This window comes from Strongylocentrotus purpuratus, unplaced genomic scaffold, assembly GCF_000002235.5.
Source record: "Strongylocentrotus purpuratus isolate Spur 01 unplaced genomic scaffold, Spur_5.0 spur5_scaffold_13, whole genome shotgun sequence".
In the NCBI taxonomy this organism is placed as follows: domain Eukaryota; kingdom Metazoa; phylum Echinodermata; class Echinoidea; order Camarodonta; family Strongylocentrotidae; genus Strongylocentrotus; species Strongylocentrotus purpuratus.
Genome location: NW_022145598.1, coordinates 35,456,900 through 35,475,768, shown reverse-complemented (window position 1 = coordinate 35,475,768; position 18,869 = coordinate 35,456,900). Strand labels below are relative to the sequence as shown.

General features: G+C 38.0%; 1 protein-coding gene across 1 annotated transcript in view; it reads left to right on the top strand.

The window, feature by feature from the left end:
* Window positions 1-12,830, top strand: part of LOC594829 — a 36,825-nt gene extending 23,995 nt beyond the window's left edge. The window contains exons 2-4 of the mRNA XM_011680973.2: window positions 4,205-4,849; window positions 10,088-10,232; window positions 10,864-12,830. Coding sequence (XP_011679275.2) covers window positions 4,205-4,849; window positions 10,088-10,232; window positions 10,864-11,377 — 1,304 coding nt within the window. The 3' untranslated portion in view covers window positions 11,378-12,830. The remainder of the gene's footprint in view (window positions 1-4,204; window positions 4,850-10,087; window positions 10,233-10,863) is intronic.
* Window positions 12,831-18,869: the final 6,039 nt, after the last annotated feature.

The following is an 18,869-nucleotide window of genomic DNA, read 5'->3' as shown; positions in this document are numbered from 1 at the left end:
GTGAGAATGACAGTCAAGTGAGTGCAATAATACTGAGAGATACTAGGGAATTTATTGAAAATACCAGGAAACAATTTACCTGACAAAGGTTGCGACATACACCCACCAAGGTTGAACAACCTCAGGGGGGGGGGGGGGGTTGGTGTAACTGTGCGTCTCGGTGTTTCTTTTCCTTCTAAATGTATGTAGCTCTGTAGTTACTTTCACTTTTCATTCTAATTATCTGGACTCCAAGGAAAGTAGTCATGTTAACAAATACACGTGTAATTGAGTGGGCTATTTAGCCGCGCACAATATCCTTGATAATATGTTTACTTTTCTACTCTGTACATCTTGTTTTTGTATTAGTGATTTGGAAAACCAATACAATGGACCAGTTTTAGATTAAAGTACCCGAAACAAGTGCGATACAAGTCAAGTGCACAGGAAGAAACGAACACCCATCAAGGCCCACTGCGATGACCTAGTTAACTACACCTATACTAATATTTTCCCACTTATAGGTTGTGGATAAGTTTACAGAAACTGTTTTATTTTGAATACTTTGGATGTAATGCAAACTGAGTGGCTCTTATCATCTCGACTTTGTTTCAGGGCGTCGTCTTGTGAGCATCCTCGTCTCCAGCTGAGTCTCCTCGCACCATTTACTGTGTCTTCTCATACCATCTACGGTGATGAGGTCATCATGAGATATGTGCATTCTACTCATTAGTCGGATAGATAACACGCATCACATTACTGTACCTCTCAGTCGTCATGTTGGCTTCGGGGGGGGGGGGGGTCTATAGTAGAACAGTGACCTCACCAACTCGTATAGGAATGCGAGGGTAGATATATGTATCTTTGAATTCCCTTTATGTATTTGTTCCTGCATATGGGGACACGAAACACAGATATTTGAGTGAGCACATTTTGATGCATTTTACAAGTGTCATAGCGCAAATGAAATTTAGAACATTTTCATAAGAACATGCCTAATGACGTGGTAGAAGAAACAAATTCTTCACACCCCTCACTCTTCTTTTTGTGTTTGGAATATATCTATTGATTGTTCACCACTAGCATATAGACAGCGAATCTTACTAAAGGGAAGGGGGGGGGGTGTCATGATATCAAGAAAACCGTCCTCCTTATGTTATTTTGTTAACTATATACTAGACATGACTGTCTATGCAATAAGGAGATAATGATTATGATATCCCCTTGCCATTAAGGGGGGAACGCATTCGTCTGTGCACAACGGCTATCACAACTATCATTTTACAAAGTGTTAACCATTAACTTATTGATTATTGTTAAGTGACGTGATTTCCTTCTCTAAAGAGTCGAAACGACCTATGATATTACTATCATGACTTCTTCGAGGAAATAAAGGCGAAGGATATAGTTGAATCCTTCATGTGGAGTGCCTGGGCGGGGAATCCCACTTGTTTTCCTCATTTCTTTCATATTTAAAGACACCTTCTAAAGGGCGGAAGGAACATTTGAGATGAACCGGAAGTTATTTGATACATGTACGTCCGGTAAAATGACTTCAAAAGTCATTGACCACGTCTCATCAACTTAAGCTTTAGACAATGATAGGGAATATAATATTAAATTTTTCATGAAATATTAAAGAAAATGAACCAAAGCGTTGTGAGCATAACTTAGCTGAATAGCCAACACCGTTAACAACGCTTATTGTATAATGATTATGAATGACATTATTTCATGTCAATTAAAAATACTGAGTAATTATGATTTTTTTTCTTCTTATCCTCAAGCGAGGTTTTTATTTCAATAATTTCAATACATATTTACATTAATAACTCAATGATTGAGTTAAATATAACATAGGCCAAAAAATTAAAGTATATTCAACAGTTCTTTCAGCTTGGTATTATTTTATTTGCTAACACATTCATATCTTAAAAATAATCTTAGTATCGACTATTTGGGTAGTAAACAGAACCCTAAACAATCTTCTTAACGTAATATTTAGTAATTATGATAATGACGTAAGGAATGTGAAACAGTGTATGTGACGGGATTCGATGTGCATTGTAAACTGTATATTACCAATTTCATTTTTTTTTTTTTTTTTTTTTAAATATCGCGCTCGAGCGCAAGTTTTCATCACACTAATGTCTAACCCTCGTCATTCTATCTTCTCTTCGTTCGCTGATTTTAATGGGAAATTCCTTTCTCCAAGTTCATTTCTTTATTTTTTTTTTCCATTCCCTTGAGCAGAATATTTCCCAGGAGAATAAACAGCCGACCGAAGGAAAAAGAACATGCAAGTAGAAAAAACAAACATGTAGATACGGAAAACTAACACCAATTTGTGAATTTCGTCGCTGAACACGAATCGAAAAACGATGTTGTCAGTTTCGATAAAAACTCAAGGATTGTTTGTGGAACGTTTGGATAGCGTTCATACCAGATTTTATTATTTTCCCCTATTAGCCTATAGTCTGGGGGAATTGTCTGGGGGATGTCGCCTAGTTGTAATCATAGGATGGGTGGTTGTCCAGGGGTACCTACAATGGCGTTGAGATAATTTTAACTCTTTTCATGAAAATATTGTGAGGATAAGATTTATTCTCCATAATTTTTACTCATTTTGACGTCACAATAAATAAAAATTGGCCCTAACCCCTGTCCCTGAAAATTACTCCCTAAAACAACTAACCCCATATAAACTGTTGCGTATAAAGTTAGAATTGTATTTTGTACCTCGAAATGATTGTAATATATATAATTAATTCTTGATGGGAAAAGTTTACATCTTCTCAACTTTTTTTTATCAATCTCAGTGAGATACATCAATAAAGCTCTGAGAAGATGTAAACTTTATCTATCAAGAATATATCTTATATATAGTTACAAACATTTCATGAAAAAAGGTTAAACAAAAAAATCCTCCTCCCGAGGCATCATTGTATCTGGGGTCAGTTGTACTAGGGAGTAATTTCTCGGGGAGAGTGTTCAGGGGCAAATTGTATTCATTGCCGATGTACTGTGCCTGAAGAGCGCTTAGCAAAGTGAAGAAATATAGACATATTAAATAATATTCATCCCCCTCTCAGACGGGATGGTTTGAATGAAGGAATCGTTGCTTGATTGAATTCATGTAGAATCCCCATCCGAGACCCCCTCCCCCTTTCACCAAAACCAAATAATAACATACAGAAAAGAAAAGAAAATCTGTTAAGAGCATTTAAAAGGCTGAAAACAATTCATGTCAAGGTGTCTAATACGTATGCGACAGGTGCGTATTACAGTAATAAAAATACATGTTTAGTTCTTATTTAGTGGAACCTTTTTAAACTTCTCAATGCCGTTGTGCTTGTGCGCTCTGTTTCTGAAGTTTAAACTCTAAAACAGTCTCTCCTTGCGTAAGTTAAATTACCCCATATCTTAATATTTCCTAATTCGCCTGAGCTCCTATCAAATTCAAAGCAAGACAATACCTCACAAAATGCACTACGTTTACAAATACTACCCTGTGTAAACCTATGGAGTTGTGAGGTATGCTGAAATGTCTGGCTCATCGACATACTTCGTGAACTATTTGACAGGCGACCTTAACCCGTTTTGTTGCTGGTTTCCATGGTAACCGGGCGACGACAGATCTACCCCTAAAGGGGATATTTACACGGTAGCGGTCATCGGTCAAGTTGAGTTTACTTGCGGGTGGTAGAGGAGATTATTCCTGCAGATCAGTTCAGCTGAAACCTTACCTCAGCTTTCCAATTCGTGGAGAAAATTGGATGTTGACGGAGAAAAGGGTTTGACTTCGAGAGAGATTTTGCCTTGAAGGTGATGATAAAAACAATAAGCTAAAGTGTCAAGTTCTCAAGTTAGCCTGCCTGCATTTGACAATCGACATGGATAAAATATGTCGTCTTGCTCGATCTCTTTTGTCTCAGAAGCAGAACTTGACATGTTGAGGAGAGGCCATTAAAGTCAGTGCAGAAAAAAAAGATTATAGCAGAAGTGCATTCACAATGTGCTCATGGCAAACAGAAAGAAGTTGCTAGTTATCATGGTTATCTTTACGTAAAGCTGATGTCTTGTGTAGATTTTTAGTTTCTAAGTGTGCTTTGTCTTATAAAAAGTGCTGAAACGATGTTTTCAAAGCGATGTTGCCAATTTATTATATCACTCAGCATATTAATAACTTGTTTTGCTTTATCTTTTGGTTATTTCATTTCTGCAGTGATTTCGTCATCAAGCTACGCACAATCATCAGTCCCATTCGCAGACGGCGGTGTGGGCCTACGCACAGACCTTACTACAGCAGACGGTGTAACGCAACCACCAGTATCGTTCACGTCGATATCAACTGTTATCGTGACTGTACTTTCCACATTGACGCCACCGCCATCACAAGAACCTCCATCGTCAACCAACACGACTGCGCCTGCGACATCGTCGTCTGCTTCAGCGTTGCCACAAACTGATACTGCAAACTTGAACATCTCTACAGAAGTACCTTTTACGGAATTATCAACAAATCAAGCACAAAACGATTCCAACACTCCGCAAAGTCTCAGCACAGATCTTCCAACGACGGGACCCCTGATCGACGAATCCGATGCGACATCGCTGATCTCGACGTCCATCGTCGAAAAAGACTTAACGACATCGATATCATCTGCACCGTCGATTTTAAATTCATCAGATGCGATGGAAACTATTCAGCCGACTTCGTTAAGCAGTATGGGCGTAACGAACAACGAAACGATGTCAATGACGACGGCTACAGATGATTTGGTTACATACGAACCAGTCACTGACGGTATTAATCCAACTTATGAAGACGTCATTACGGCAGTTAGCGATGATGAGGGCATTTTCACAGGTAAGCTGGCTATTTTCGATATTTCGATATTTCGACATTTTTCCTTTCACCGCTTTCATTATTTTATTATTATATGTACATAAATAAACGTGCTTATTCAATCCTCTTCCTTTTCCTGTTTTCGTGCGGGACCGGGGTTCTAATGCCCTCATGAACTCGATTTGCTGTTATTATTTCCATTTTGATATTTAGTTTCACGAATGTGAGTATGTTTTCAATTAAAATGAATCAATAATAGCAACTGTAGTAGGCATTGGCCTATCATCTATGAAATATTCCATCCCGGTAAATAATGTTCTTTGCCCCCTCATTTTTCCCCGTATCTCTACACCCCACTCCCATGCTCACACCCCCTCCCAATCACTGCCACCCACCCCTCTTTCTCTTTCTCTTTCTCTCCCTCTCTCTCTCTCTCTATCTCTTTCTTCCCATTCTTCTTCTTCCTCTCCTCTTCTTATTCTCATTCTTCTTCCTCTCCTCTTCTTGTTCTCATTCTTCTTCCTCTCCTCTTCTTGTTCTCATTCTTCTTCCTCTCCTTTTCTTGTTCTTCTTGTTCTTTTTCTTCTTTTCTTCTTCTTCTCCTTGTTCTTTTTCTTCTTTTATTCTTCTTCTCCTTGTTCTGTTTCTTCTACTTATTCTTCTTCTTCTCAATCCTCTTCCCCCTCTCTCTGGCACTCACTCTCTTTATGCTCGTATAGTAGGTGTAGGTATCATAAATGTGAATGTAATAATGCAGATATAGATATTATTTGATGGACAATACATCGTCATCCTTTATCTCTGTACATCACAGGGGTGGGTACCGTGTTTGCATCGGATGCCAACATGTCATAACACAGACTGAGGATGGCTCAGACCAAACCAAATATATAATCAATGAAATACCTTCTTGTCATCATCTCTCATCAAACTCCCCCCCCCCCCCTCTTTCCCTTCCCCCTCTTCCCATCCCATCTCCTTTGTCCTTTCTCGCTCTCTTATCCTTTCTCGCTTTCTTTACATCCTTTCTCGCTCTCTTACATGTGCAACATCCTTTCTGTATTCATTTCTCATGTTTCTGTACCCGTCTTTCCCCCAACCCTATCTCACCCTTTACATTTCTCTGTCTAACACATATGATTACCCTTAATAGATGGCCCCATGTCATCAACTAGGCTTACATTGTGTCATTGATGAAGTATCAACTCGATTAGCTTAGTGAAAGAAAAAGCAAATCGGATTGCATTGTTTCGAGTTTAGGCTTTGAAGAACATTCTAACCCCAACCTTCTCCCTCTCTCCTACTCTCTCTCTCTCTCTCTCTCTCTCCCCTCTCTCTCTCTCTCTCTCTCTCTCTCTCGCCCCTCTCTCTCTCTCTCTCTCTATACGTTCCTTCGTCTCCTCCACTACCCTCTCTTTCTGTCTCTGTCTACCCCTCTATAAGTCTATTATCTGTTCTCCATCTCTACTCCAATATCAATACCCCCTTTTATCCTTCTCCAACCCACTCTCTTTCTTTGTACTTTGAAACAAAATAACTATTATCACCCCCCCCCCCCCCTCATTCTTTCACCTGCTGTCAATTTGAGTAAAAAAGCATCTCACAAAATATTCATTCAAATCTCCATTCACCTACATACTTTTATCCTTCTACATCCCACTCTCTTTTTTTTATACTTTGAAACAAAATTAATTTTATCAGCCCCCCCCCCCCCCTCATCCTTTCAGCTTCTGTCAATTTGAGTAAAAAAAGCATCTCACAATTATTCATTCAAAGCTCCATTCACCTACATAGCACCTTCACATCAACTTGGCAACCAATTAAACTCCCTTCTCGCCTGCCAAGGTGAAATACAAACCGGGCGGATGTGCACCCGGGCCGGGCTCTGGTGGTGGGGGTATGCGTAGAGAATTATGATGTATGGAATCTGCGCTATGCCCAATGTGACAGCTGATCCAGTCGCCAAAAATACACCAATGTATGATGGCTATAGCAGACCTCAATACATTTGCCCAATAGAAGGGGTAAAGGGACAAGGGGGGTAATTTGCCCCTCCCGAAAGATTTCCGACTAAGAAAAATAAAAGATAAACCCCGTTGTATCTTCATGTAGTTGGAAGCGAGGTTAGAGAATCAATCGTAAGTCAAATGTGAGATGCATATGGAACTGCATGAAATATAGGCACATCCGCGGAAGACCCCCCCCCCCCCCCTGCAAACAAAAAAGAAGATCACTAGGGGACGATACCCCCATGCTGCAAAGCAGAGATGGGCTCCTAAAATGCCGTTTCCAATACTGCACTATATGGGTCACTTCAACTATGTTTTTACCCCCCCCCCCCCCCCCCCCCCCCCCCCGGTGCCCTGGTCTAGATGCGCCATCCCATCCACATAACACATCTTTGATCTCTGAGAGTCTTTACAATTCCGTTTATGATTTATTGCGCATTTAAGGTGGGAAGAGTGCCGTGACGCTGGTTCTAACGGCGTCTGCCATAAACCAATATTTGGTCGAGATGATAAACTGCCAAGAGATTGGCTTAGCAATATAAAAGGAGGGTCAACAAATTGCAATAACAGGGCCGGGTGTTTAGGGAAGAAAGGAAATTGCTTCTGAGATTGAATCCGATGTTGATAAGGAATTGTAATGAATGTATTGATATGTAATACTAGTAGGCAAGTAGCGTATCCTGTTGTTCTTTCTCTGTATATATTTATTTGACATTTTTATCTACAACATATTTAGTTGTCAGTCATCATCTCCTTTAACTTAACACTGTTGAATACAGTTTAAATCATTAAAAGCGTTGAAAGGGAAGTCCATCTTGATATTATCTTGGTTTAAGTTTGAAAACATATTTGCAATAATTATATTTAGGGTGAAGGGAAATTCTCTTTAGAGAAAATATATATTTGTTTGAATTTGTATTTGATACCTGATAAATGGGAGAGGAGCTCGCAAGATACGTCACAGAGTTGCCCATTATGTTTGATTGATCGCAATTTATTAAAAATATAAGAAATTTTCAATTGTTTTTTGCTCAAACTTTCACGAACCCTTTTTTCTCATATTTCCACTCCTAAAATCAACTTGATATCAGCGTGGACTCCCTTTCAAGAATCTGTCTTAATCTTTTTAGTGAGCTTTGTCTAACGATAGCATCCCATTGGTATAAATGCATTGATAATATTTCTAACGCGTTAAGCTGATGACGAGTACTGTTGTGAACTTGTAACAGCAACATCAGATCAATTTCGATAACACTCATCTTTGATTGCAGTCGTCAAAATATCACCGGAGTAAGCAAATCTCTATGGAATGCTAAGGGGTCAGTCTAATGGTCAAACCTTCTATAACCTATCTTCATTTTACGTAATGTTTATCGGGGGCAACGTATTACCTGGGATCCATTTAGTATCGCGAAAGTTCAAGTTCGAGTTCACGTTCATTTTTCTCACTCAAATCTACTTTACACATAACATATCAACTTAATACATTACTAGGGGGGAAATACACGGGGGCTCGGAGGAGACTTAGCCCCCGAAAGTCATAAAAGAGCTCCCCCCCCCAAAAAAAAAATAAATAAAAAATAAAATAAATAATAATAATAAAATAAAATAAAAAAAATATATATATAAATAAAAAAATTAAAAAAATGTGCATAGAGTTCAATGCAAAACATATTAAAAAGTGTTATTTTCATGCAAGCAAGCTTGAAAAGTAGCCCCCGAAATTGTTTTAATTTTTGTTGGTGATGCATAATAATTTATTTTCAGAGGAAATGGACCGGTCTAGCTACTAGCATATTCATATGTTACGCATACTGTTTAAACAAAGGTTGTTCTTGGCAACCAGAAAGATTATCTGAGGCTATCCCGACATAACATCAAGTAAAGTATGCAGACTGGATTCCAAGTATTGTAGTTCATTCATTGATGATAGGTTTAATAGATTAACTCGTCACTAAGTCCCCATGCATGCAGGAAAGAAACATCCAAACATTTGAATATGCTAGTAAACCGGTCTATTGCATACCATGCTGTTTTTGAAGATACCCCCTTCGTGTAGTTGATGAAAACAGTGACTACATCTAAGAAATGATGTTATGCTCAAACATCCAACAACAAAAACACAATAAAGTCGAAAAAAGAGGGCTAAAGTCGGAGTGCATGCAATCCTCCAATTATATGCATAAATCGTAGTCTGTCCCACAGTGTACGTTTGTAGCTGCATCGCTTTCTCCTGAGATATTCCGGATACACATAGGATTGCTATATTCGAATGTTTTCATGTATGTTTGTATTTGTTTTAAAAAGACACAAGTGATGCGCTATATAAATATCAACATACCGTATGTCATGTCACCTATATTTAGTTGTTAAAGTTTGACGGCTGGTAGTCAGACTAACCTTGGGACGTTAACTAGGAAGGTGAACTTGACAAGCGGGGTCAAGAGGTCATCAAAATACTGTCAAGTGCAGTAAGGTCGCATGGAAAAATAGAGCGTTTTGATTTAAAGGGAAAACTGGTATCATGGGTATTGAGCTCTAAAGGTGAATGCTATACCATGAAACTACAGCTAACAACTGCATTATTCATACCCCTGGTAATATAAATATATAAATATTTTTCTTTTTCGCGCCTGAAGAATGGGAAGTAGACTGGTTGAGTTAGGGACATTCTCAGGGAAAATCAATCGGAACAACTCAAATGTTCACATATTTTTTAAATATACAAAATTTGGTTAGGGTATGAATAATTTAGTTGTTAACTGTATAAGGTAAATGTAACGGTCAGGTATTTTGTAATGGGGGGGGGGGGGGATGTAATAAGTGTTTTACCCTGCAGACGGAGGGCTAGAAATGAATATTTTGTTTACATATAGTTTTAATATTGTGATAAGAGAGTCGCCTTCCTTTTTAAAAAGAACTTCGACAACAAATTTTCGGGATGTCCTTAGGTACGACTCGAAATTATCACACGAACAAACCCTTTCCTTTGTTAGTAACACAATCTTAAAAAAAAAAATTTCAAGAAGCTTTCTACAAGAGATGTTATATCTCGCCATCCAATTGTTGTATATTTCATGAACATAATTTCTCTCATCATATCCATTGTAGGCATACGGGAATTTAACATATTCGTCATCATTATTATTTTTCCCTTTGAGAATAGGCCACTCATTCTTGAGGTACATTTTTGATCTATTCTGGGACAGATGGTAATAAAACTTCGTTTTTCATTTTTGATCTTCTTCAGAATCATTCCTTCGCCTGATCATCATCGCTGGTGCAACAGCGGGCTCGTGTCTCGTTCTCCTCATCTTAGTCTTCATCATCGTCGCATGCTGTCATAGACGACGACAACGAAAGAGAAATGCACGATACTACGAATTCAAAAAGAAGTATGTGTTCTTCTTCTTCTTCTTCTTCTTCTTCTTCTTCTTCTTCTTCTTCTTCTTCTTTTTTCTTCTTCTTCTTCTTCTTCTTCTTCTTCTTCTTCTTCTTCTTCTTCTTCTTCTTCTGCTTCTTCTGCTTCTTCTCTTCTTCCTTCTTCTTCTTCTTCTTCTTCTTCTTCTTCTTCTTCTTCTTCTTCTCCTTCTCCTTCTTCTGCTTCTTCTTCTTCTTCTTCTTCTTCTTCTTCTTCTTCTTCTTCTCCTTCTTCTGCTTCGTCTCCTTCTTCTTCTTCTCCTCCTCCTCCTCCTCCTCCTCCTCCTTCTTCTTCTTCTTCTTCTTCTTCTTCTTCTTCTTCTTCTCCTTCTTCTCCATGTAACATATCTGTTACATTGTATTCATTTAAATTCTATTTTACTTCAGACGTAAAAGACCTGACGCAGATGCATGTAATGATATTCCTGTCATTATACTATTGATACTCTCTGCCATTAAACTAAGAGATTAATTGACTTTCTCCTTTTGAAGTCTGTCTAATTCTATTTTAACTATTAGTCTAATGTTCTCACATCATGCCAAAATGTTAATCTAATTCTTCTTATTTTCTTTTATTCTGTTCTTCCATATCCTTTTTTTGCACAGAGACTTCAGTTCAAAATATGAGAAAGTGGAGCAGAGGAACTCATTAGCACGCGGCAGAGACCACGCAGATGGCGGCACACCAATCGGCGGAGGCTGGGTTTTCAATTCTAGCGGTTACCATGGTGAATATGAAGACGAAACCGCGCCAAACGTCGCACTGCGCTCCGTCTCACCGCTAGCGGTCGCTACACCACTTCTCAAAGTTTCTCCAGTTGAGGACCAAAATGGCGTTCCTGATTCGGGGCACGGTGGCTCGATCACGGCGGATGACTCGGCCTTCGGGCTCTCACCGAGCCTCGAAGAGGACATTGAGATGGAATTGAACCCTCTTTACAAAGCCTTGGGGACGTCAGTCGGGACCGGAAGTGAGGTCAGGGATCATAGTTACATCGGAGGTGATTCGGACACAATAAGCGAAGGCAACGAACCAGTCGATGATGCGCCGATACGAGACGTTCTTTTCAATTCATTTGGTGCTAACAGGGTGACCAGTGAGGAAGCTGTTGAACTTTGAACTTTCAATCATATTTTATACATTATTATATTCATTTATATTAAATGCATTCTCATCCAATGTGACACAACTTACGTTCGAACGAGCTTTTGGATGAATGGTGCGCGCAAGCAGGGTGGAGTACTTTTTAATAAAAATATATTTTCTCTCTCTTTTGTGTCATTAGAATGATTCGTCTTCCAATATCTTCTGTTTTAATGACTTGTTGAATTCATAGGATTAGGCTTTATGATATTTCAATGACTATGTGCCTTATTGGAAATGTTGTTTCGATGTATATTTTGATAAGTAAAACCTAGTGTGAGCTGAAAATACGAGAAATGTCGGGAATTATCAAGGCAAGCTAAAAGAGTGAATTTGATTTTAAATTTTATCTTATTTATTTTTACTCAGAAAAATAGATGTAATCATGAACTTCATTAAGTGAAGAGAAGATGCACAATTATAAAATACAATATGACGTACAATATAAACAAAGTATTTTCATCTTCATGTTTCGGGGAATATACTATCATGACCATTACATGGTCATTTATTGTGATGGAAGTCAGATGCTATCAAAGCACGTTAATTTTCTAGAGAGAATCTTTTTCAACACCATATTCAATATTTTCGAGAAAGAATAATGTGTTTCATAATCTCAGTTCCCCATTTTTACCCATCAGGGTAGAAAATGAAAAAAGAGTAATCACGAAGGGAAATACATGTCTGAAAACGGATCTTTCTATGATAATAATTTGGATTGCTGTATGTTATTCAATAATATTGATAGTAAAGCAGATTTAAAAACAATAGCAAAGAAAAAGGGAAATGAAACGGCATGAAAGTATCCTTTAGTACTCAGGAAAAAAGTACATGTAGTTTCCTAACTTTGTCTAACCTTTCCCAAAGCATTTGTAGAAAGCTCCATGCAATCTTCAACCAGTTTCATTTTCCTTTGAAATGTGTTCATAGTAAATTTTAATTAATTAAAATAAATATTATATCAGGGTCATGATGGCCGGACCGTAGGTGTATTGAGATTGCACGAAAAACGGCTCCTCTTCTTTTGGAGCGCGTAATGTCTAACATTGTGAGTTTTCTTTATTAAAATTCACGCAAGTGAATGATACCTGTTGTATGTTATAAATCAAATGAGCAAAGGGATATATTTGTAAGACCGTGGTCAAAACCGGCCGTGCACTTCTCTACGTCTGCTCTACGACGGATTTCGGAGGAAATCCTTGCATAGGACTCACGGGTCTGCACGTTTTCTTTTTAAGGCAGCAGAACACTCAATCGCCTGCAAGAGTTTGTTTTTTCTCTCGACATATCCAATATCCTCTGCGTGTGGGTATACGTTTTTTTAATGAGCGCACGAGACCTAGGCAGTCGTTGTACTTCGGTGCAAACCGCGCAAGGGCTTCCTGCAAGCATTTCACGGATTACTTGAGGTCTTCTACCTAGTCGGAGCCGTATTAAAGACATCGTACGGCCATCGTAAGAAGGACGTACGAATAGTAGAGGTTGGCTTACTACCCGACCGTAGCTGCGGACACGGACGTGCAAAATGACACAGGCGGGCTGTTACCATAGCATACACGGCAGAGGGACGAGTCAAGAAATAACGAACCTAAACAATAATCTGACATGATCAAATTCTCTTCGTCATAACCCAAAGACGGATCAATGAAATCTTTGGCAAATAATAATTATTTCGGGCCATATTGGGCTCACGCAATGTATACATGACTTCTCTATAAAGCTGTGTGTAAAATTTAGATTAAAAAAAAATCCACGAAAATCAATAATTTATTTAAATAAGTTGATACGATATTGCTTCCAGAAAATGTGGAGGATTTTTCTAAAAGCAGTATTCTCAGTTCACAGTTAAAACCTAGATTATCCACGAACTGATGTTTTTTTTGCGCTACTGAGAAAAGTCCACTGAAACCCCACTAAAACCCCACTGGTATCAAGTCCTAGTCTGTCGTGTATGTGTAAAATTGAGATACAACGAAAATCCACGAAAATCAATAATTTATTCAAATAAGTTGATACGATATTGCTTCCAGAAAATGTGGAGGATTGTTCTAAAAGCAATATTCTCAGTTCACAGTTAAAACCTAGATTATCAACGAACTGATGTTTTTTTGCGCTACTGAGAAAAATCAACTGAAACCCCACTGGTACCAAGTCCTAGTCTGTCGTAGGTCTGATCTGAATGATCAGTATATGATCGTTATATATATGTATGTATCTGTGAAATATATGCAAATAAATATCACTACGGAGCTTCTCGTAAACAGAATACAACACTGACATGTGGCCTTTGATATTTTACCCCCCCCCCTTCTCTCTCTCTCTCTCTCTCTCTCTCTCTCTCTCTTTCTTTCTTTCTTTCTCTCTCTCTCTCTCTCTTTCTCTCTTCTCTCTCTCTCTCTCTTTCTTTCTCTCTCTCTCTCTCTCTCGCTTTCATCAACTGAAACTCGTTACTGAAAAGGGTACACTGACCTTGCGTCATTTTATTATTGTTCTTAATTTCCCATAAACACATTATGATGGTGTCTTGATAATTATGTGAAAAGTAAAGAATCATTTCAAATTTACAAATGTAATATTGAAATCATGTTCTATAAGAATTGTAATAAAGTGTATTATTCTAGAAAAAGATGAGCTAATTTTAAATCGACATGAAATCGGCGTTTTTTGTTCTTCATATTGTTATTTTTTAATCCAAATGTCAACCTGGTTTTCGAACTCCAATATCATTGTTGCTCTTATGATTTGTTTGTACAGCATCACATTGATAATAACATGGTTTCGATGAAAAGTAAACAGGCGTACATGTACATGCTCTAGGATATATCATTACAGAATGGAGAGAGAGAGAGAGAGAGAGGGGGGACGAGGGAGAGGGGTGAGAAAGAGACTAATAGCGGGAGAGAGAGAGAGAGAGGGGGAGGGAGAGAGAGAGAGAGGGAGAGAGAGAGAGAGAGAGAGAGAGAGAGATGGGTGAGAAAGAGACTAAGAACGGGAGAGAGAGGGAGAGAGAGAGAGGGGGATAGGGAGGGGGAAGGAAGGAAGGAGAGAGAGAGAGAGAGAGAGGGGGGAGGGGAAGGAAGGAAGGAAAGAGAGAGAGAGAGAGAGAGAGAGAGAGGGGGGGAGAGGGAGGGGGAAGGAATGAATGAGAGAGAGAGAGAGAGAGAGAGAGAGAGAGAGAGAGAGAGAGAGAGAGGGGGAGGGGGAGGGGTGAAAGTAGAGAGAGAGATGAAGCAGAGAAGGAACACATGGATTTGGGGGAAGAGGAATAAATAGTACGGAGACTAAGACTGACAAACAAATGGAGAAGGTAGTGAAATAGAGAGAGAGGGAGAGAGAGAGAGAGAGAAAGTTTGATAGATAGAGGAAGTGTGTGTGTGAGAAGAGAGAAAGAGAGATACATGGTGGGTGTGGATTTCCTTGGCATAATGAGCAATCATCTCTTCTCTTTTAGAATTAAACTTCGTGCTAAACTTTTCTGTTTGTTAATGTTATTTTTGATGAATAAAGTCAATTGTGTTAAAACCCTTAATATTCCCCTCATGCTGCCAAACTGACCGATATCCTATACACAAAATATTGCCCATTTGTGGTATAATAATTATAATATCATAATTAAAAAAAATAAAAAGACGTTTTGTTTTGTTTTGTGCTAAAAGGTGACCAAAAAAATGTACCCCCCCCCCCGGCTGGCTGAGTCGTTGCGAAATTTTCGGTGCAATTTTCAAATTTTAACCCCCCCCCCCCCCCCCCCCCCCCCTGCGTACGCCCAGGCTGGATGGCGGTAATATCGGAGTGACTGGGGTACTGTTCATAGTGATACCCAGCGGTCTCAGTCAAATATAAATATAGAATATGATTGAAGAACCGCCACCAGAAGCCCGCCCCCGGCCTAAAAGAAAGAAATAAAATTAAAATTAAAAAGATTATTGATCAAGCACTTGGTCTGCGTATGACTTAAAAATAAAAGCTGGATAAAATTTACTCCAAAGTGTGTGAATAGGGAAAGCTGAAGAATGAATCGAAAGCACCCAAACCAAGATAAAACATCGACAGAAACATTGAATATGAAATGTTTTTATATACTAACGGCATTACTTTGATATAGGGATTACTCATCTGAAAAACATTTCTCCGCTCTGTCATTAATATTTTGCCAGTTTCGAAATCCAATGAATTTTCAAATACCAGACGAAGTTTAAAGAGAAGGTTGAGTTCTGGGAAGAGGTGAAAAATAATTTGTGAGCATTACTCACTCTTATTATGCAAGTGTGGAAGAACATCAGTTAAGACATGTTCCCTGAAAAGCATGGCTCTTCAAATGCCTTCATATTCTAAATATGCATGTAACATCGTAAAAATCGGGGGGCCGGCTTTTTACGCCACGTGTTCGTGTAGTCCCATATACTTCTTTCTGTGCAAGTGTTTGTAACTTTACCAAGACTTGGCCAAATTTCTTATCATTTTGATGATTCCAGAACCTTGCAATACACACAAATTCTTATATGCTAGATGATCAACCTTTTCTGGTCGGTTCCACACCGTTTCTTTCACAATGCAATCGCATGACCAGAACTCAACTTCATCTTTAAGGAATAAACGTGGGAATCTTGGCATCCTGTGACTATATGTGAACTCTACGATATAATACAGGGGAAACTGGAATGCTTGGTATTTCTCCAGGAAAATGTTTGTATTTCGAAACATTTTCATACCCTCGTTGGGACAGTAAATGTTTCCCATGATCAAAACTGTACAATATAGACTTCCTAGTACACTGACGCTCCGGGTAGGATATTCTTTAAACATGTTTATCCACACTGTTGTAAAAGGCCGAAATGTCTAGGGTAAAAAGGTGGAATACAGGCTTGTCATCCATATCATTTTTTCTTCAGTATGTGTTTTTCAAAAGTTAAATAGGCCTTATACGTTTAAATATTACACTGAGTTCTTAAAATGACGAAAATTAATCAACCCCATTGTAATCGTAAAGATATCTATACAGACAACTTATCTTAATGAGAGCAAGGAATTATATGCTAACAGACTGTTCTTGTAGAAGGAGAAAAAACGCCCACGGCTATGTACCAACAACGAGTCCCTTTTTTGCCCCTAACAATTTCATATCCTGATGGCATGTTTTCCTAACGTCAGAAGATGCAAAAGACAAACAAAATTTCTCACGGATATCATTTTACCGAATGCTTCTTTTGTACTAATATGACGGGAAATGTACCTGTTTTGTTTTCCATAAACGCCAGGTATCGTAATTATAATTAATTTTTCTGATCATAATTATAATTCCCAGGAAGTATAATCCTACACCACGTTCAATAATGTGCACTTGAAGTTCACTTTGCAAATATTAGACGTGATTTTCAAAGCAAGGGAAATGTTACTGCCACGTAGTATAAGTTTCATTTGTTTCTCAGATGCTTATTACTTTAAATTACAGAAATATAATAATTCGCAGTTGGTATATTGTTTCACTAAAACTCACCCTGAGTGTAAACAGGTTTATTTCATTAAATATTTGTGATAAATGTTACTCTAATAACATTTCCTTGTTAATGTTGTAGAGACTTATAATTCAGAATGAAGAAAATGAAAAGTGAGGAAGATAATTTAAATCCCCTACTGTGATCTGTTTCCTTTATTTCCAATGAACAGTCTACGTGCAGTGGTAAATGTGTACGGGGGGGGGGGGACATGCCCCCTCCCACAATCGCCCCCGTGCCCCAACAACGTGAGGACTCAAGCTACCCCCACTGCCTGAGCGTAATTATTGATTTCAAAGTATAAATGTCAGTTAAAAAAATCATAGAAAGTCGGCTTGAAAACTGATACGTGAACAACCAGATAATACATTTGACCTACATTCATTTTGTGAGATGTCTTGAAATATTGAACAGAACGGATGAAGGTTGGTATGCATGGATAACTTATGGCATTAATAAGTCTTTCAAAAATATTCTTGTTTCCATTTAAATTAAAAAGCGTGTAAGTAAGTGCGAGGTCATCATTGATACACTCCATGTTTTTTCTTCTTTCTTTATGATCTTTCTTTGCCTTTCATGACCGTTTTAGCTCTAACGTATCAGATTTTCTTTCTTTAGTACGCCAAGCTTTTCTTTTGCTTATATATTTTACCAGTCGTTTATATAATGAGCACATTCCTATAAACTTGTTCTCTTTAAGAATACAAGAGTTCAGAGTGTTTTTGAGGTGGTGGTTGCCAGAATATCGGAAATTCCCAGGGATGCTACTCCTCCCCCCCCCCCCCGCCCTCCCCAGCACCTTATACGCTTGTGCTCCCGACATTTAAAAGGTTTGATTAAGTAAATGGATTACATGATCGAAAGTGAGAGGAAAACATTGATGTCTTTACCCACTTTAAAAAAGATTTGCATTGTCATATCTTATAGTATCCGTAAGCATTCATTCAAGTATAATAGATGACTCTTATCACGCTTATCATTATAAACAAGACAAAAATGTTGACAAGGAGTGGTTTGCATAATGTGTTGCTATACTACCATAATTGTCATGATTCTGTTTCAAGATCGTTTTGGTTTCATATTGACAATCCTTGAATTATGAATATAATAAACGAGATCAATACCTCTTCAAAAGAGAACATTAATTCACTAGTTGAGCCCCATGATGCCAGGGTTTTCATCGCGTTTCTCTTATATTTCTCTTTATTTCTCTACCTTTGTACCACTGCACCATGTCACAAACGTCTTTGTTTTCATGACAGTGTTTATCGTGCTTTAATTTATGGTACTTATGAACTTCATGATTTTTTTTTCTCCATCCATCTCACAGTGTTTTTATTTATTATGTGGTTTTTATACAGGGAAGTCTCTTTAGTACATAAACACTGCTTTGACAAAGAGCCCTGAATGCCTTAATACAATCAAAATAAAATGTAAAACAATAAACAAATTAATAAGTAGTAAAATATTATAAGGACAAAATCTGATAACATAACTCACTTGAAAACACTTCCATTTTAATAATTTATATTATCCAAAAGCATTAACTTAAATTTAACAGATGACTTTTATCACACTTATTATAAATTGATAAACAAATTAGTAAGTAGTAAAATATTACAATACACAATAAAACAAAATAGGAAAACAAAATATAGACTGATAACGGAAACTACTTTTATTGAATACAGACAAAATACCACAAACTTAAAGGGACAGTATTTCGTGTTCATTTTCCATTCCCCATTCTCTTTCCCATTAGTATTTTAACATATCATGTAAATGACTAACGGTCATACCCCCCCCACACACACACACACACACACACACACGGACACACACAATCTCTTCGTCATAATAATTAAGAAAATGTATACAAAGGCGTCGGCAAAATATTGCAGGTTATTAGGTAAAAGGTAGAAATGAAAAAGTTATAGTTAAAATCTACCAGTAATTAGTTAAAAATCGAAAGT